The 19690-nt window shown below is 62.7% G+C and overlaps 1 protein-coding gene across 11 annotated transcripts in view; it reads left to right on the top strand.

The window, feature by feature from the left end:
- SRCIN1 (SRC kinase signaling inhibitor 1) overlaps positions 1-19690 on the top strand; it is a 66500-nt gene that overhangs the window by 11014 nt on the left and 35796 nt on the right. For 9 of the 11 annotated variants that reach the window (XM_072029033.1, XM_038168612.2, XM_072029034.1 and 6 more), the window contains one exon: positions 16568-16851. In XM_072029033.1, the coding sequence (XP_071885134.1) occupies positions 16568-16851 (284 nt within the window). Of the gene's footprint in view, positions 1-6597; positions 6995-7207; positions 7410-16567; positions 16852-19690 lie in introns of those variants that run through there. The other 2 variants (XM_038168614.2, XM_038168611.2) reach the window with 2 other exon arrangements.

Raw genomic sequence — 19690 nt, 5'->3', positions numbered from 1 at the left:
CCCAAAGGCTGCAAGCCCCGGCTGGGCTGGCGGAGCTGCTGCTCGGCAGCCGCTGGAGAAGCAGCGGAAAGGGTAACGGCTCCTTTGTCCGTGCTGGGTGCATGGTGTGGGGTCACCCTTCAGTGGGGCTGCTCCTGCCCACGGTCCCCGGAGGCATCCAGGGAGGCTCTCCAGGCACCCCGGTGCCATTCGGGCTTGGCTTTTGTTTCCCAAAGCGGTGCTGGACGTCCCGCTGGGCATCAACAGGGAGCAACAGCGACTTGGCTCCTGGCCCTGAGCCCCAGGGCCAGGTGGGGGGCAGCAGGGACCCTCTATGTGTGTGTCCCCGCTCCCAGGCAGAGGGGCAGCAGCTGGATCCCACAGACCAGGGGGGCCTGGGCTGCTCCCCACCCCCGTGCCCAGCAGCTCCCGCTCCCCTCTCGCCTTGCTGGTGCTCCCCGAGTCAGGCTGCCGGAGCAGCCCGCGCTGTCTGAGTGCTTATTCGCAATCAAGCAACCCAAGGAGGAATAATTCACCGAGTCAACGGCTTTTTAATATCTCTGTGCTTTAAGTCAATTTTCAGTGCACTCATTTGCCTTTTAATTAAAATTATTGCTTCTCCCTCACATGCATCTCCCCCTTGCTTCTAAAACCAGCAAGCCAGCAGCCTCCCCACTTCTTCCCCGGTGCTGTCGGAGCCTCCCAGCCGCTGGCTCCTCCTGGGCTGGAGCCGTACCCGGGCTCCCTCGCTGCTCCTGCAGCTGGGGATGCTCTCGCCTCTGGTTTTTGGACTGTTGTAGTAACATGGGTGGCTGTCCCAGGCAGCCTGGCCAGGCTGAGCATGGATCCGGCCAGCTCCCAGTTGCTGTTTTGGGCACCAGCCCTCCCCAGAGGCAGCAGAGGGAGCGCTGTGGGAGGCTGGGGCAGGAGCTGGTGCCCCTTCCCAGTGACAGCCTGGTGCCAAGCCCCGCGGGTGCTGGAGCAGCCTCTGAGCATGGCCGTGGGGTGCTGATCCCTGGGTGATTGGGAACTGGGGGGCCGTGATGGGGTGGGGGTGCCCAGGGCAGCCCGGAGCCGCCCCTGGGATGGGTGGGAGCAGCTTTGAGCCCCTCTCCCCGCTCTGCTCCCCGCACGGCGTCTGCGGCGCTGCACTGACAGGTGCCGGGCTGACGAGCTGCAGACTTGTCAGCGCCGGTGATGCACCTATAATTACTGTCTGATGTGCCAGAATTAGACTGGGAGCCGAGGAGTTTGATGCAGACGTGAGTGTCCTTGGCTGCCAGCGAGCGCTTTAACAAGTGCGGGGCTGTGGGCAGAGCCGAACCCCCGGGGCTGCGGCTGGGGGGCCACATCCCGGCCCCCCGGGGCCACCTCCCGGGGAGGAGCACGAGGAATGGGTATGTGTTAGGGGCACGAGACCCGACCTTGTGTCACATCGCATGGTGGTCCTCGCTGATCCCTGCTGTTGGGCAGAGCAGGGATTTCTCTTCCCAGCCCCACACGCGGGGTTGAACCTCCCCATCCCACAGCCGAGCTCCTTCCCCAGCGTTTTGTCGGTGTCAGCCCCAGCTCACGGCTGTGGGCAGCTCCCGGGATGGCCGCGTGTCCTTCAGTGTCTCGGCTCGAGTCAGATTTATCGACCACCTTCGGCTCCTTCCTTCCTTTCCCATTTCTCACCGCGGTTTCTGGTTTCCCGGCCCCACTTCCATCCGAGGCTCTGGCTCGCCGTCGCTGGCCCCGCTCGATGTGAGCGAAGGGCACCCCCAGCCTGCGCCAAGGTGTTAGAGCCTTTATCATGGTCCAAGGCCTGTAATTCACATCGCAAGAGCCAATAAACGGGAATGATTCAGAATCATTTAGCGGCTTCTGCTCAGGAAGAGAGAGACCAGGACCTCAATTAAGCCATTTGTAAATTGTTAATTTAAGCTTTTCACTCAGATGCCTTAAATTGTTCCCTCCTGCAGTTTACAAATGGGTAAAGAGCACAGAAATATAAATGGAGCGGTGGGGAAATGCCATTTAGTTACCGTTTTCGGCAGTGGTAATAGTACTGTAGCTAACAGCTCCGGCTTAAATCAGAGCAAACCAGGGCACTCCTGCACCGACAGCGCACAGGGACCGGACCTGGAGTGGAGGCATCGAGGCTGTGCTGCCACTCCAGGATATGGGGCTGGGGCTGCCAAAACCCTGAGCAGCCCCGGGGCTGTGCAGCCCCTGGTGTGGAGCCACCACTGTCCTTCAGTTCCCTGTCACAGCCCCGTTGTGTCCGTCCCTGCGCCCACCGCTCCCTCCTCCGGGCCCCATCTTTCACAGGCAAGGACGAACGTGCTCCTGCTGCGAGGATAAGGTCGTGCCTTGCTGCACTGATAAGGGTGCGTCACATCCGTTGTCACCGCCACCAGCCCCCCCGGCCACCGGTGATTGCAGCGTGGGAGGTCCCGGGTTATCAGCTCCGGGGCTTAAGCGATGTGGTTACGGAGCAGCCCCGGCCACGTAACGGAGCTGGGTTTGGGGCTAAGGCTGCACAGCGTGGCTTGTGACAAGTGTCCCTGTCCCCACGAGTGGGGATGTGCTCACCTGGGTGCCCTGTTTGCCAGGGGTTTTGGAAGAGGCTGATAATTTTTTGGGGGAGAGGCTGATAAAGCTTTTTTGGGAGTGGTGGATAAAGGCGAGGCAGGTGGGGGCTGTTTTAACGCAGCAAAGGGCACATCTTCTGCTCCCTCCCGTGGGACAGGGCTCAGCGCAGATTCGCTCCACATCTCAAGGAGCAGGATTTGCAGCGTCTGCGCTCAGCAAGTGAGCAAAGGGAGATGGGCACCGAGGAGCTGCGAGGGCTTGGTCCCGCGCCACCGCGCCGGCTGGGAGCCGTGCGCCGCCGGAGGTGTCGCTTCGGCAGCTCGGGGCCGGGCTGTGCTGCCAGGCATCACTGGGACGGGGCTGCTCGGGGGACGAGCTCTCACTTGACGCTTCCCCAGGTGGCTTTGGCTGCCTCACCAGCTGGGGAGCAGAGCCCCAGCCCCGCGGGCTCGCCGAGCGGGAACAGCTTGGGCTGCGAGCGGAGCCGAGCCGCGGCGCACGGAGGCACCGGTGCCCGTGGGCGGCTGGCGGGGACGGGGCGCGCGGCGGGGCCCTCCTGGTGCCAAGTCCTTCCTGCAGCTCCACCTGCCAGCACTTGGCAGGTCCCGGTGCCGATCTGCGGCGCCCATGCCAGCCCCGCCAGCGCTGCCGCGCGATGCCAGCCTCGGCAGATGTTGCCGGCAGCCTCGGCAGGCGGAGCAGCCACGTGGCCCCGGTGTCTCACAGGGAGCTGTTCCCCTGCTCCTCCAGCGAGGCTGAGCCATCTTCAGGGCTGCCTCGGTGCCTCCAGGTTCTCGCTGGGGTTTAAGGAGTATTTATTACTCAAGAACGTATCAGTCATCAGTTGGCTGGGTTTAATAAGAAATTATGTTCCCCAGCCCTTCAACTGTGAAAATGCGTTTAGCCGTGTGATGTCAAAGGTCTCCAATGGATTTTTTTTTTTCCTAATCTGGCTTCCTCCCATTTCTGATAGTAGCAGCCATGATCTGTCTGCTGGCGGGGTGTAACCATCGGCCTCTGAAATGGAAAAGGCCCCAAGCCTGGTGCTGCACTGTGCCTGTTTCTGAGCCTCTTCCCTGCGTGCAGACACCCCAAGAACCGGGATAAAGTTTGGTCTGAGCAGCCTGCCCGTGGTCACACAGCTGGGGGACATCCTGCCCCTCCGGCTGGGGGCAGAGCTCATCCTCACGGGGGCTTTTCTGGGCACTGCTGCTCGGCAGCCCGTGATTTCTGGGCATTTGAGCAGCGCACAATAGCTGCACTGTGTGCGGTGTGTTAGGGCACTGCGCGCATGAACGTCGCTGTACAGACTGCGTGCGGAGCACGGCGGGGCTGGAGCTGTGCTGTGTGCGAGCAGACACAAAGCTGGGCTGTCTCGTGGTGCTTGGAGCCGGGTGAATGGGGTCCTGCAATGACTGCCCCGCTGTTCGCACCGCAGCCGGCAGTGCCGGGGCAGAGCGTGGCTGCATTGTGCTGGGGCTGTGCGCGGGCATTGTGAGCAGTCATCGTGCTTCTGAGGAGCTCGCAGATGACAGGAGCCAGGAGGGGCAGTGCAGGAAAGACGGTGCCTGGAGCCTGCTCCTCCCCACCCCAGGGATTGGGGCTGTGCAGAGCTGGCCCTGACCCCCTGCACCCACCCTGCGCCCCGCCGGGTGCTGGGGCTCCTGGAGGCAGCTCCTCGGAGAGCCCCTGAGAGCAAAACTGTGTCTGGCATCGCAGGTGCAAATGCAGGCGTCTCGCCCTGATGTGTTAGCTGCTTTTACCAGCCTCTCCCTGGGAGTTCGCTTGCTGGCACGCAGCTGCTCTGCCGCGCTGATTGCAGCCTCGGAGGGGCAGAAGTGGCACCTGGCCGCGGGCTTTCCGCGGGCACCGGCGGCTTTTGGTTTAACCTCAGCTCAGGTTTGCACGGCAGAGAAGCCTTGGAAAGTCCCAAAGTGGGAACATCTGCCTTCGGATTTGAGAACAGGCGTTCTCCTCGCTGCTGAGCGCCGGCAGCGTGGGGCCCATGGGTGCAAGGTGTGAGGCAGCACCAGGGCAGCGGGCGGGCCCTTCTGAGCAGCTCTCCAGCTGCAGCGATGCTCATTTGCTCCTCATCAGCAGAGCAATCAGAATTGAAAGGTCACCCCATCCTCTGGCCCTCCCTGCAGCAGGGCTGTGGGAGTGAGCCAGGTTTCAGGGATCAGCGGGAAGAACAACTAATCCTTGCTGCCAGCAGTAACCGTGTTTGCTTTCCCAGCACAGCATCCTCCCCCCGCTGCACCCCCTCGTGCCCCCAGACCTCCAGCTTCAGCTCTGTGTCCCCGAGCTGCCCCCGGGAGGGAGGAGAGCTCATCTTCCCAGTCACTGTGAGCCCTGTGGGCATATATGAGCGCTGGGTGACCTTCCAGCCCCGCCGCCTGCCCTGGGCTGTGCCTCCTCACCTCCCATCCGCACCTCTGTGGACTCAAAGCTCTTGCCCCAAGCCTTCCTATTCCCACAGCATTGGCCCAGGTGATGCAAATAGCACCCAGGTGAGAGGCAACGTAGGCACCACAGAAATGCAGAGCAAGAGGTGCCCTTGGCCCCAGGGTAATGGAGGGAGGGGAGGGAGCTCGCCCTGTGCGTGCGCGGTGCCCGGAGCCAGCCCAGCCTCCTGGCTCAGCTCTGCAGAAGCGCTCAACAAAGAGCAGCGTGATTTTGGGGGTCGTCATGGCACAGCGTGTGATGAATCCCGCCTGCCTGTGCCAGCCGTGACTCACGGCTCTGACTCTTCAGGAGCCTGGACGGGCTCCAGCCCGGAGCCCAGCGCTGCCGAGCTGCTCCCTTCTGGCCCTGCTGCCGCTGGGCTCTGAGCTGGGGGCACAGCTGAGCCCTGGCTGGCACTGGGGGTCCCTTTTTAGGGTGAGCCTGGGATGTCGGGCAGGATGGGGGTGTCCATGAGGGACTGTGGGTCCCAGCCAGGACTGCAGGCAATGCGTGGCATCTTGTCCTAAAGCCCAGGACTTCTGTGTTTGGTTCTGCTAAGGCTCTGTCAGGTCTGGGCAAAGTCATATCCTCCATCTGTGCCTCGGTTTCCCCACGGACAACAAGGAGATAAAGCCCCCCCGGTTGGTCCTGGGTGCAGGGTTTCTCTGCAGCCCAAGCCAGCTGGCTTTCCCATGCGGGTTGTTTGGGCTGGGGTTTTTAGGCTCAAGCAGCTGTAAGTTCGTGAGAGAGCCTTCGGGATGCCAAAATGCGCTGGTGGCAGGGCATGGTCACAAGGGAGAAACACTGGCAATGGGGGAAGGAGGAAAAAGGGGTGAGCTTGGGAAACCTCTTTCTAGCCCTAGAAGGGAGGGGAGAGACTTGGGACAGGCAGGGTGCAGGCAGCGGGGAGCTGCCTCGCGAGCAGGTGAGCTGCTTCTCTCCAGCCACGGCGCTTTAATTGGCTTCCATCTAGCTGATCAACAGAGCGCCCTTGGGCAGGTTTTAAATCTGCACAAATTGGGTTTCTCGTAGCAGTGCTGAGGCCGCCGTGCTTTCAGCTGGATATTTCATATTTCTGGCAGGTGGAAAACGCCGCTCTTGGCTCTTTTGTAGCTGGGGCTGGGGTGTAAGTGTCCCCGCAAGCGCATGAGCGCGTGATTTCGGAGCACTGCTGGCATTGCTGCTGCCCCGGGGGGCTGCTTGGGTTTGCTTTTAATTGCATTTAATTAGTGTTTGTGTGCTGCTCGGGGGCAGCTCGGCTGAAATGTGTCCGTGCAGGACAAGTCAGGGCTCTGCTGGTGTCCCCGTGGTGCTGGGGGTGCAGAGCTGGGGGACCTGGCACTGGGGTGCCCCCAGTTGGCTCAGGACCGTCCCCGGGTGAGCCCTGGGCCGTGTCTGCTCGGGCAGGGCAGGGAGGGGCAGTGCAGGCGCTGACGGCATGGGCACGGCTGTGCACTGGCTCCTGGCTCCCAGCCCATGTGATGTATTTGAGGGGGCACGCTGACATTTCAAGAGGAGAGGAAAAAAAAAAAGAAAAAAGAAAAAATACCCAGAGACCCACGGGGAGCTTTGAAGTGCCTGAGCCAGAAAAAGAGAGCAAGAGAGACAGACATCCGCACAGCGCCGAGGAATCAAACCGGGCAGGGGGGAAAAGTTACCGGGGCAGGGAGAGGATGTGAGCACAAGTACTGGCTGCGAGCCGGGAGGATGCGATGGCCGCTGGCACAGAAACTGGGGCAGCGATTGTCAGCCATGGAGACGGCCCCACCGCCTTCACCACCCCGCCGGCCACGCACCCCGCGCTAGCACCGGGGACGGCAGCGGGGACCGAGGGGTGCCGGGAGCCGGGTGGGAGCAGGCGGCGGTGCGGGAGCGGCTGCGGGTGCCGGTTCCCAGCAGCGGCACCGCGGCGGCTCCTCTCCCCCGCGCCGGGTAAGGCGGCATCGCCGCGCGGCTGAGCGCCGACCGATCGCTGCGCGCAGGCTTCCTCGAGGTCAGTGCCGCGTAATGAGGTCGGTAACAATGCACCTAGCTGCTGCCTTTCTCCGCGTCCATGTTTAATAATGAACCGCTTCTGTATTTAATTAACATAAGCAGCCGACGCAACTCGATCCGTCTCCTTAGATTTAACTTGACGGGGACGGCGTGTTGCTTTAAATGCCAAGTGATTAGTAAAAGCGTATTTAATTTGGTTTAGACATATGCGATGAGATGCATGTGTTTGTCACACAGATTTTGGAGCCGTGCTCCGAGCAGTCTCCTGGTTCCTCTCGGCTGCCTGGGTGCGACCATGCTTCCTCGCTGGGCAAAGCATCCCTTTGGCGCTTCCCCTAGAGCAGCGCCGCGGCTGCGGGAGCAGGAGAGACCCTCCGAGCCCGGGGACTGCAGGCTGACGCCGTTGCTCGTGGGTACGGAGTGGGGGGCACGGGGGGAGGACGTGGGCTCCGGAGGCTCAGCCGCTGGGGACGGACCTGGGGCAGCGCGGGCCAGGCTGGATGCTCGGCGCTGCCGGGAGGAGGCAGGCAGGGCTGCAGGCAGCTGCTGCTGTCCTCCTTTTGCTTGACTAAACCTTGCTGCCCGGACAGCTGCAGGCTGGTGCTGGTGGAAGGGCTCAGCACCATTCCCTCAGCCTGCTGCGGGGCAGCGCTGTGAGTTTGGAGAGGGCAGGGGCAGGGGAGGGATGGCACCCGCCTTGGGATGTGGGCATGAGCCACCCGTGGGTGCTCCCGGGGGCACGATGTGGTGGTCATGCCCTACTGCCACCCACGGCAGGACGCGGTGGGGTGTACTGGGGGATGCGGTGACAGCTGGGGAGCCCTGTGGGGACCGGGCACCTCGGCTTCCTCGGGCAGCAGGATGTGGCCCAGCCGTGTCCCTCTGCTGGGGTCTGTGTGCCTGGGGTCTCTGTTCTGGCTGACAGCGAAGCCTGGGCAGAGCTTCCTCAGTTCTTCAAAGTGTGGGTGCGCTTTCCCGCATCTAAGAGGCTTTAGACATTGATTTATGCAATATTTTTCAGTATTTTTGACTTTTAACTAGCTGTGACTAAACAGGCTGGCAGAGCAGGCTGTGACCAAACACCTACGTGCTACCTGGGTGCTTATAAATAGGGTCTGTTCTCCCCTCCCGTCTGCAGCATCGCCGGGCTCCCGAGCCCCTCCGTAACAGAAATAGCTTCCTCCAGCCTCTCTCCTCCCTCCACCAGCACTCAGCATCACCCCGGCTCCTGGGGATGTGCAAAAAGGCAGGGGCCAAAACCCCGAACTGCTGGCGGCTGCTGGGAGCTGGGCTCAGCGCTCTGCACTTGCAGCACGTAGCGATCACGGCAGGAGCCAAGTCCTCGAAGGAGCCGGGTGCCCCTGTGCCAGCGCAGCGCCGGCCAAGTGCTGCGTCAGGCTCCGTGTGGTGCCCCCCGAGCAGCCGCTGCCTCCGCGGCCCTGGCACGCAGAGCTCGGGAACCAGGGGGCTGCTTCTGGTGGAGCTGAGCGCTTGGTGCTGGCCTGAGGCTCTCCTCCCAGGCAGGGGCTGGAGCAGCTTTGGGTCTGACTTGGGTTTTTTTACTGTTAGAGGCTTCATCGGGAGCCTGCTCCCAGCAGGGGTGCGGGAGGGGGCGGCTCTCCCCTCGTCCCTGCTGTGTTCTTCCAGATGAATTTGCTTTTGATGAGGTGTAGCATGTAGTCGAAGCTCCTGTCAGGCGGTTTCGGCCTCCCATCGGCGAGCGAGTGGTTAGCATGACTGCACTAATGGCAGGAGATTAGAGGAAGTGATTAGCTTGCTTGAAAAATTGCAGCAAGTGCATTCGGCACAAGCGCGGGGCTGGTGCAGTGCGTGGCTGCGCCTTGTGCATTGCCAGGTGAAGCTCACCCCTCGCAGGGGCTTTGTCTCGTTTTTATCCTTCCTCTACATCAGTGTGTTGCGTTTTCTTTCCACCTCTGATCGCAAGCTCTCCGAAATGAAGCCTGCCTGCATTTCCATGCTGGTGCAGCGATGCCTGCCCTGCTGCCTGCTCTCCCTCGCAGTCCGACCCCAGGACGAGGACATAGCCTCCAAAGAGGCTCCTGCTCTTGGCTGCAGCCCATCCATAACCCGTGGCCGTGGGCCACGCGTGGGGGTCCCACAGCCCCCTCGCTGCATGGGGTGGGTGACACGGCTGCGTCCCCATGGTGTCCCAGGGCTGCCACCCGGCTGCTGCCGGCAGGGCGCAGGCAGAGCGCGCTCTCTGTCCTCGTTTCTCCTGTCACCAAAGCAATTGCGGTGGCCTTGCTCTGCTCGGTGACTTCACTCGGCGTCTCATTAGAGGAAGAAACGGTGCTGTCAGGAATTGATTTTTGATCTCGGCGTGAGTCCCCAGCCCTGTCTCCCCCTGCTTCCTGCTAACGTGGCTCTGCTGCTCCCGTCTCACCTTCCCTCCTGGCTGGCTCCGCACACGTCTGCGCTCCTGCTCTGCTGGCAGAGGTGCCAGGAAGGAGCCAACCCAAACCCTGACTGTGGGGCTCAGCTGAGGCTGATTCCTTATGGGGAACGTCACATCTCCATGGGTCTGGTCTCAGATGTTTGGGATTCCCCTGCCTTCCTTCCAAAGGCATTAAATTTTCCCTTTCTCCTGCACCTAAAAGCCAACAAACTCCTGGAAAAGCAGGGTGCTGGATAGGAGAGCAGAGGCTGACAGCAGGCACTGGGATGTGTTGGTGCCAAGTGGGGCACGGGTGGCCGGTGGGATGGAACCGGGCACCCACCCCGGTGCTTTTCCTCCCGCACTGATGGAGAGTGAGCTGCCAGGGGTCCTACAAAAGAGCAGCAGCGTTGGGGTGCCCGGGCACCATGCTGGGAGCACCCCAACCCTGCCCTGCACCCCCAGCCCAGCAGTGCAACAATGAAGGGTGAAGGCTGAGCCCCCCAGTCCCTCCCCACTGCACCAGCCCCAAAGATTTTGCTCTTCCCTGCACGCTGCAGCCCCGGGGGTGGGTTTGGGGCTGGCTCCTCGCAGCCAGGCACGGCTCTCGCAGCAGGACCCCAGCCCCCCCGCCTCCCCTGCGCACTGCTCCTGCCCCCCTGCCTCTGCTCTGGGCTAAGAGGAAGCATCGATTTGGTGTCTTGAGGGGCAGTTTATCGCTTTCCTGATGCCTGATAGATTGGAATTGATTTGCAGAGCAATTTGCCTGAGCAGCTCAGCTCGGAGCCGTGCTGCGCCCCGGCTCTGCAGCAGTGCGGCGGTGCCCCTGGGGCTGCTGCCCCGGCCCGCAGCGCTCGCGGCTCCGGAAAAACTCAGGGAGGGAGATGCGCAGGGCAGGCTGGCTTAAATAGCAGCTTAAATAAACCTGCCTGCAGGGAAGGGGTGATGATGAGGGCAGCTTTGCAGCAGTTTTTGGGCCCAGATCCTGCACCGCCTCGGGTTTGTCCGGGCGGCTTCTCCCCGAGGTGCGAGCGGGGCCCCGGCTTGGCGGGGAGCTCGGCTGCGCATCGCCGCACGACTGCGGTGAGTCACTGACCTGCACCCGCCCGCACGGAGGCAGCCGCCACGCTCGCCTGTCTCAGCGTGGCAGTGGGAGTGAGCCCGAGCTGCCAAAATACTGGGAAAGCTCAGGGTCCTTTCGGGAGATGCTAAACCTGACCCCAGCGAGGGCACCCCGCCATGCGCGAAGGTGGCACGTGGCGCAGCCTGTGGGGTTTGAGCCCTTTGTGTCTCGGCTTTCCTGCCTGCAGCTGGACCCATGCACTCTGCATTGACCTCCTCTGGGCAGACCCAGCTCCCCCAGCTCCGTGCCTCAGTTTCCTCCTCGTGTCCAGGGCCAGGGGGTCCCCAGGCTGGATCTGGCTGGGGCCACGTGGGCTGATCCTGTCCCCACTTCACCGCCTCGAGCTGCTGCTGCCGCGTGGGTGGGAGAGGAGCCCACGACGTGTCTTGTGTTTATGCTGGGAGGAGCCTGGCCCCTGCTCTCCTTTATTTTCATCACCATGCCAGGGTGCTCAGGGCTCCTTGCTCAGCTGCTCCCCACTGGGGATGGCTCTGCCCTGCTCCACACTGATCCCCTCATCCCACAGGGCCGCGCTGGCTGCCTTTCCCTGGGCAGTTTCTGTCTCCATGTTAAAACTGGTGGCAGGGCAAAGATTTGCCCCGGCTCCCCCGGTTGTGACTCATCCTCTCTGCATCACCTCGACCTCCGTGAGCTCCTCCACTGCTTGTCTCGTTTTCCCTCGCCCAAGCCAGGGCAGCTCCTTCGCGTGCCGACGGCACCGTGGTGCTGCACAGCCTGCGGGGAAGTGCTCGGATGGGTATAGGAACAGCTCCCTGCCAGGAGCATCAGGAGCTCCCGGGGAGATGCTGAGCTGATCAGACAGCACCGAGAAGAGGGACGGGGCTGGGGAGGACAGGGCCGCTTCGTGCTTTTTGGCTGCTGTGCCAGGACGTGGTGCTGTGAGCGCGCAGGGACAGGCAGCACAAGGACAGGGCGCCCTGCCTGCAAAAAGCATCCTGGTGGGAGCTGAGGGCTGTGTGGGCAGGGCTGGGGGCTTCTGGGGGCCGTGTCCCCCTTCCTGTGTGTGGGAGGGGACAGGGGACAGCCAGGGTCACGTCCCCCTGGCAGCACAGAGTGTGGGGAGGGAGCTCCAGCCAAGGGTGCTGGGGGAGCTCGGCTCCGTGTGCCCGCGTGGGTGCGATGACACCCGGCGAGGTGGGAAGTAGCTGCTGCTTTTTACAGGGCCGGCCAGATGGGATTTCTCCTTCAGCTCAGGTTTTGACAATGACGGGGGAATTCAGCTGATGGATTCCCTGCTTCCAGAGCCAGGGCAGCGCTGCACTGCGGTGCCAGCTGGGCTGCCCCGTGCTCCAAACGGGAGCGCACCCTGCTAGCCTGTGCCCAGCTGCCTGGGACGGATCCTGCTCTGCCTCGGGGCTCCTCAGGCAGCCTCTCAGCAGCCCCTGGGTGCCACCAGCTGTCACAGCCACACGCCTGTGCCCAGGAGCCGCGCTGAGATGCACCAATGCATTGCACGGCCTCGGGTGGGCTCCTCCATCCCACGCAGCTGCAGTGGCCTTGGAGGGTGCAGGCACAGCCAGGGCACGTCGTAGCTGGGGACGGGCAGGGCTGGGTCTGCAGGGATGCATCCGGGCTGCTGCCACGCGGGCATCGTGTCCCTGCCAGCCTGCGGGTGTCCCGGGCACGGTGCCGGCACAGCGGGACCCCAGTGGCTGTGCCAGCCCGGCTGGGAAGTTCCCGAGGAAGCAGCCAGCGGGTGGTGTTTTATCTTCCCTGGTTCCACTTGAATCAGGGAGTGAAAGGCATGGCAGGGAGCCCGCTGCTGAGCTGCAGAGTGGGGCTGTGGGGAGAGAACCTCGGGGCTGTGAGTGGCTTTGCCCCCTGGGGACAGCCGTACCCCGGGCACGGCGAGGTTTGTGCTGGGACAGGCGCTAGCGGTCCCATACAAGCAGCGGGGTGGCCGCCCTCCCCTCAGCAGCCTCAGCACCACCCGGCCTCTCCCAGGAGGTTCAGTGCCAGGTCTCCATCAGCCCAGGAGCGAGAGGATCGCAAGGAAGCTTTCAGCCGAGCCGTCCGTGAGCTTTCACTCCTCATATTGCTCTCTCCTCCGCACGAGGCCGCCGGGAGGCACGGGGAGGGCGTGCGAGCGCTCCTGCCTTGACGCTCACGTGCTGGGATGGCCCTGCCGGGCCGTGGCACGTGGGTGCGTGGAAGCCCAGGTTTGTGCCTTAGCCAAGCTGCAGGGGCACCACGTGCTGAGCCCCCTGCCTGCAGCCCCCGAGCCAGGCAGAGATGCCCCCGGGAGGCATGGCTTTGGGAAGAAAACACGAAGGCTGCCGGTGCCAAGGCGCAGTGGGTGCACAGCGCACATCCCCGCACCGAACTGGGGCTGAGGGCTGCTGTGGGTGATGTCTGATCTGACTGCTGTCCTAGCTGAAACGTCAGCAAAACGCCAGGCAGGGAACAGCTGGAGAGAAGCCGGAGAGCATCTGCAGTGCTCCTGGCCAGAGCAGTGCCACCCAGCTCTGTCCCTCCGTGGGACACCGGCACCCATGCAGCTCCTGGCTGCATTCACCAGGCTTGTTGGCCCTACAGAGCCTCGAGGCCACTTTACCACCACGGCCCCGTCTCAAAAGAGTCACGAGTACAGCTTGGCTCAAGCACCGCAACCCCTCTGCTGGTCTCCTCACCCCGATGGGTCCCCACCTGGGCAGGGGCTGACTCCTGGGGTCCCCTCCGAGCTGCTCAGCACAAAACGAGCTGAGCCAGCCCCGTGAGCAGCCGGGTGGGTCTCCTGCTGCCCTTTCCCCAGCCCCACGTGCTCCGTGGTGGCTGGGCAGCGTGGCAGGGAAGGGGTTAGCTCAGCGCGGGGCTCTCCGTGTGCGCCGTGCCGTGTCCCCGGGTGCCGTGCGCAGGCAGCGGGGTTGGAGCTCGGCGGCTGCGGCGTTCCGGGGAAGGCGAACGCGTTGTGCTCATCCCCCTGCCTTAATGGCCGGGCGCGGGGGAGCCACGTAGCTCCAAGGGCTTCTATTCTTTTGCCTCCCTTTCTCCCCAAATGTAATCGCTCCTTCCCCTCCCCACTCCCCCTTTTGTACAATTGCTTTCTTGGTCTATTTTTCATGCTCCGCTAACTGTCACGGCTTTCACGGCCCGCGTGAGCCTTGCTGCTTCATGAAGATTTATGAAACTGCAGTAATAAACTGTGTTTGAGAGATCCTCTTTATGATAAACCCCCGCCACGCTGTGGGCGGGGGGGGATCGCCACAGACCACCCTGCCGGCCGCCCACCCTGGTGTGGCTTTGGCGGGGTAGCACCCGCGGCACAGGGCAGGATTTTGGGGACCTCTCCCACCCGCATTGGCCAGGGAGGGAGCAGGGAGCTGTTGGAGAGTGGTGCTTGGGGAAGCATCATCGCCAGCACGGGTGGGCTCCAGTGCCCACCCCCCAAATGGGGTGGAGGTGATGGCCGCATCCTGCTAGGAGCCCGGGCTGCGCCCCGCTGCTGGCAGGTGAGGAAGATGGATGGATGGATGGATGAATTGCTGAGCGCTGCGCTCCCTTAACCCCCCACTGCCCGGAGAGGGGCTTGCCAGGATTTTCCGTGGGATTTCAGCTGCTTTGAGAGCCAAGGAGCCACCTTCAGGCACTGGAGACCTGGGGGGTTCCCCCCCCCCATCCCACCGAAGCAGTTTGCTGGCTGCTCAGAAGCTGTCCTGAGGGTAAGCATGGAGCAACCCAGGGCTGGGGCCATGTCCCGCAGGGCTGCCTGCCTGGCCGGGCTGGAGCAGGGCTGCCCACGGCTCCCCCGGCCCAGTGACCCACTTGGAAGCAGCCCCAGGAGGTGGCCGCGTGCCAGGGGCGCGGGGAGCTCCGTGGAGGATTTTATGGCCCCCTTCCGAGGGAGCTGCCGGTGGCTCCTCCCGTAGCAAATGATCCACGGACACCTCCGGGCTGGGAGCATTGGGATGAGGTGGGGACAGGCGTGTGCGTGGTCTGCGGGGGCTCCTCCTGGCCCCTCCATCCTGGGCTTTGTGATGCTGGGGCTGCCTCCCCCCGGCTGCTCCGGAGCCCGGTGAGGGGTGCGGAAGCGGATGCGGCACGGCCGGGGGTGGAAGAGCCCCCAGCAGCTTCCAGCTCTGCTCTGACCCCTGTGCGGATTGTGCAGGGCTTTTCAAATCATCCTTTTTAGCAGTCGGGGAGAGACAGCGAGCTGGCGCGTTCCACTCCCGGAGCGTGTAATTAGGGAGCAGGGAGCTGCATGCTGATGTGCCGCTCTGTGCCAAGAGGAGGAGGAGGGTGGGAAGGAGCCGGGAGCTCAGCCTCTCCCCAGAGCTGCTAAACCCGGGGCTGGGGGAGGCACCACCCACCGCAGCACCCCAGGGTGCAAGGAAAACCCTCCCTCGCAGTGCCCTGAGCCCCAATCCCTGCGCCTCCCTCCAGCTTGAGGCCTCGCTGCGATGCTGCCTCTCTCCCCGGCGAGGGCGAGGAGCTGCAGCTCCTTCCTCCCGGTGCTGTCCTGCTGTGCCCGGGAGCTGTCAGGGTGCTCCTTCCCCCTCCTGCTGCAGCCTTCCCGGACCCGCTGTACCCACGGGGTGCTGTGAGCCTTCCCTGCAGGGGGACCTCGTCCCCGCGGTGCAGGTGCTGGGTGCGTGGTGCCCGGGGTGCTCGCAGCCCCCTGCCCCGAGCCCAGCACCGCGCTGCCCTCATCTCTGTGAGCTTTAGGGCTGAGGTGGCCCCGTCTGACACCTCCCTGGTGGCATCATCCCCAGAGGGCTCCGAGGGCGTTTTGCACGTGGTGGATGTGCTGGGGTGACCTCCGTGCAGGGGTGATGCGGGGACCAGGCTGAGCCAGGGCTCAGGGGCTTCAGCTCCTGCTCCAGTCCTGCTGCTTCCAAAGGCTCCAGGCTTTGGCTGGGGGCTGAGTGCTGGTGTCACCAGCTCGCAGCAAAACCCCTTGGATGACCTTGAGCAGATGAGTTATGTCTGTAGCACGCACTGGAGGCTTGTCCTACACTAATAACACGACTGCTTGTTATAAAGCTAATATGTTGGGTTAATAAATAATTGAGGGGAGAGGAAAAGCTCGCTATGATTTGCGTAACGGGAGCTTGGGAAGGAAGGGGGGAAAAGAAGGACAAGGAGGGAGATGAATAATGGATCAAGGTTAAATGGTGAGAGAAAATGAGCCTTAGCGTGGTGAGTTCCTGCAACACGAGTGCTGCAGGTTGCCAAAATAGTGGCAGAGTGCTCGTGGCTGGGGTACCGCCGTGGGCTGGCCCCGGGCTGTGTGCCATGGGCTCAAACAGCACGAGATCTTCAGAGTCTCACCGGTGGCTTCTTGGGGTGGCACCATGAGGTGCTCTGTGGTGGGCTGTGTGCCGCGGGTGGCCCCGTCTCACAGCCCCCCGAGGAGGTGACAGGCGTTGGCAGCGTGCGGGGACTCCCAGGCATTAATTACCACTTGCATCGTGCGTGCTGGGCGCAGCTTCCCTAGAAATTAGAATCACAATGTGCCGCTGACGGCTGGCCCATCCCGCCAAGGGACGAGCCCTTCCTGCACCCTGCTGGCACCCCCTGCCCAGGACTGGGATCTGCGAGGGCTGGGGTGGGCAAGGGGGGGTCCTGGCGGCCTCCAGCAGCAGCACGGTGCAGGCACTGGTGGGTGGCCACGAGCCCCCACCTCCCTGGCCCACTTTTCATTTTCTTTTTGGTCTGTCTGTGTGTCTGTGTCCCTCCGTCTGTCTGTGCTCCGGGTGGTGCCCAGCTCGTGTGTCTTGTCCGTGCCGTGTTGGTGCCCCAGCTCTGTCTTGTACATGTTTCAGCCCAGATGTCGTGGTCCCGGTAGCACCCCAGCCCCTCTGCCCCTCCTGCAGCCCCCAGCCCCATCTGACCCCAGCCACCATCGCAGGGGGACAAACCAACCCCGTGCCACCCACCCACCGGTTACATCCCTTTGGGGGACGACCCAGCTCCCAGCGGGGCCTCAGCCACATCTCAAACCACCCCTGGCCCCTAGCTTACAACCCCCCCAGCCCCATCATAGCACCCCAAACCCCCCCGGGTCCTGACCCTGCTCTGCTCTCCCCGCGCAGATCCCGACAGGACGAGCACCCACATGATCTCGGCGGACGATGCCGAGTACCCGCGGGAGTACCGCACCCTGGGCAACGGCACGCGGCGCTTCTCCAACGTAGGGCTGGTGCACACCTCGGAGCGCCGGCACACCGTCATCGCCGCCCAGAGCCTCGAGGCCCTCACCGGCCTCCAGAAGTCGGAGATGGAGCGCAAGCGGGACGCCTTCATGGACCACCTGAAGAACAAGTACCCGCAGCACGCGCTGGCGCTCCGCGGGCAGCAGGAGCGCATGCGGGACCAGGTAAGGGGCGTCTGCTCGGGGTGGGGGGGCAGGGGCTCAGCAGGGGCCTGGCTGCAGCATGGAATGGGAGCTCCTCTCCCCCAGGGCTGGGGTCCTGGGGCAGATTTCCCCTGCACTGGGTGGATTTGGTCCCGCTGGCTGTCGGAGGAGGCAGCGGGTGTTTGTGCGCACAGGCAGAGGGATGGATGTGACGGCCACAAGGTGGCTTCGCCCTGCCGAGGAGGGGGCACCCACGCAGGTCTCTGCAGGTTTCGGCTGCAGCTGAGGGTGTAGGTGCAGAACCACAGCCAGCCCCGGATGGAGCAGCACAGGGACAGGGACAGGATGGGATGGGGATGGGGATGGGATGGGGATGGGGATGGGGATGGGGATGGGGATGGGGATGGGGATGGGGATGGGGATGGGGATGGGGATGGGGATGGGGATGCGCTCTGAGCCGGGGTGGTTCTGTGCAGGGATCTCCCTGCTGCTGCATGGGCAGGGCTCCAGGGACGTGGTGTGAGTGTGGGGGCTGTGGGGAAGGGCGAGCAGGGGCAGTGAGGGACCACGGCTCTGCTCTGAGCTGCGTGGGGCAGTGCTGTGAGTGGCAAGGTGCTCCTGGGGTTTGGTGCCGCACGGGGATGCCCCTTGGCTGCCTGATCCTGGGGGCTCGATTCTCCATCAGGGACCTCAGAGTGGGCCAGGGCCAGCAGGTGACACAAGCAGGCAGCCTTGCTGAAAGCAGCAGAGCCTGAGGGCCCTGGGGGTGACACCCACCCCTGTGCCTGGGGGTGTCCCCAGGGTGCTGCAGGGGGGCGCCCAGGCTGCTCCTGCAGGTAGAAGCGAGCCCCAGCCCCGGGGCCCACCGGGGCAGCAATAAATCCCCACCTAAACTGTCGCTTTTATAAAAAGGCACAGGGGAGGGCGAGCGCGGAGCAGCTGGAGGAAGTGGCTGGAAAGAAATCTTATATCATCTCCAACTAGACGCCTCCCCGAGGGATGGAGGCGACGGCTCCCAGACTATCGCGGCGGGAAGAAATTGAGCTTTGTAAGGAAAAGTGGCAGCTCCGTGCCACATCCTGCCAGCCCCCTCCCGTCCCCCTGCAGCACCGGGGGTCGCGCTCTGCAGCCCCTCCCCGTGCAAGCAGCTCAGGGCTGGATGCAAAGAGGAGCAGAGGATCCTGCTCCTGCCGCCCTCCAGCAGGAGCTGTGCTGGCTGCTGGCGGTGGCTTTGCTGTCCCCGAGCAGGGCGCTGCCCACGGGATGCTTCCAGAGCCACCCCGGGGCCCCCAGAGGGGCGTGAGCCATACCCAGGCCTTCTGCTCACAGGCAAAGTGACATTTCTAGCCGCTGAGTGATATTACTTAGCAAATAACTCGGAGTCTTTCCCTTATTATTACAGAGATTTAAGGACTTTTTTCTTTAGGCAGCAGCTGTAAAAGCAAAATCCAGCTAGTGTTGACTCCTGGGCTGCTGAGCTTTGGAGGATTTTAGGAGGCGAACAAAAAGACCTTCTGCATTCTGGAAGCATCTTCTGCATTTCCAGCTGCAGGCTCCAGCCCGGGGCTTGGGGCCGTGGACCCCCTGTGGGACACCCCTGGGATGAGGGTGGAGGGTGGGGGGCGGGGGGCTCCCTGTGCTCCTTGGACACGGGCAGGCGCCCGCCCCAGCCCCAGCCCCAGCTGAGAGTCGCCTTCTTGCAGCTGGTGGGGAAGGGGAGGAAAGAAGCCGTGGGTGTGTGTTGTCATTTTCCCTACAGGCGGTAAATAATAACGGGGAGAAAATGCAAATAGAAACGATGGAAACCTGGGGGCAACCTTAAAATGACATTGGGACGCAACGCTCCGGGCCTGCCTGAAACAGGCAGAACTTGCTCGGGTGTTTTTGAGGGAGCCTGGCGGATGTTTCAGATCGCAGGCTGGGCTGTTTTGTGGGTTTTTGTTTTTAAAAAATTACATGTGAGAGGGTTCACACAATCAAAGGTGAATGGAAATATTTCATAAATGTCAACATCCCTTTCGGCATGGCAAAGCCCGCAGCAAATTGCAGTTGTACTCCTGCATTGGAGCTGGAAAGCAAGCGCAATATTAATTTTAATCATATGTATGTATAACAGAGCAGGGGAAAAAAAAAAGGCAAATAATTGTACCAACACCCAACAGACTGCTAGCAAATCTGCAGAGAAGTCTGAGGCAGCAGCTAGCTAATTTAAAACCCAGATGGGAGAACGCGTTAAATGGGCACGTTAACAATAAAGGGAGGAATGGGACTGAGAGCCTGGCGGACTGAGCACAGCGGCCGTGGGGCTTCGGGGCTGTGCCTGGGCTGAATCCTGCCCCCCCGGGGGAGATGCGATGGGAGATGGGGCAGGATGGGGATGGCACAGCCGGGTTTCTCAGCTCCACCTGCAACGATGCTCGGGGACACGGGACGTGGGATGTGGGTAGGGCTGCCCTGGGGGCTGTGGGGCTGCCTGGCCCTGCGGTGACTGCCACCAGGACATTAGGAGCGCTTGGGACAGTAATAATACGAAGGTTTTTATGGGGTGACCCTTTCCTGCGCCCCTCCTTGTGTCTCACTAACACCCAGACTGCTTTTGGATGTGCTTTTCTGCCCTGTGATTGGGGGTACCGACCTGAAACCAGTGATGTTACGCAGAGAAATGGTTAACCCCAGCAAAAAGGGGATTACAAACACCCCTTTGACCAGTTCAGCCTGCGCACACCAGCTGAAGCCCCGTCTGTTCGGGCGCCTTGCAGCTCGCGAGCTGCAGCACGGGGTTAAATACCGCAGCAGAGCTGAGCAGGAACCTCGCTCAGGTCCAAATAAAAGTACATAAAAGCCTGGATTTAAGCTTGTC

This window comes from Anas platyrhynchos, chromosome 28, assembly GCF_047663525.1.
Source record: "Anas platyrhynchos isolate ZD024472 breed Pekin duck chromosome 28, IASCAAS_PekinDuck_T2T, whole genome shotgun sequence".
NCBI lineage: Eukaryota > Metazoa > Chordata > Aves > Anseriformes > Anatidae > Anas > Anas platyrhynchos.
This window is presented reverse-complemented; position numbering and strand designations above follow the sequence as displayed.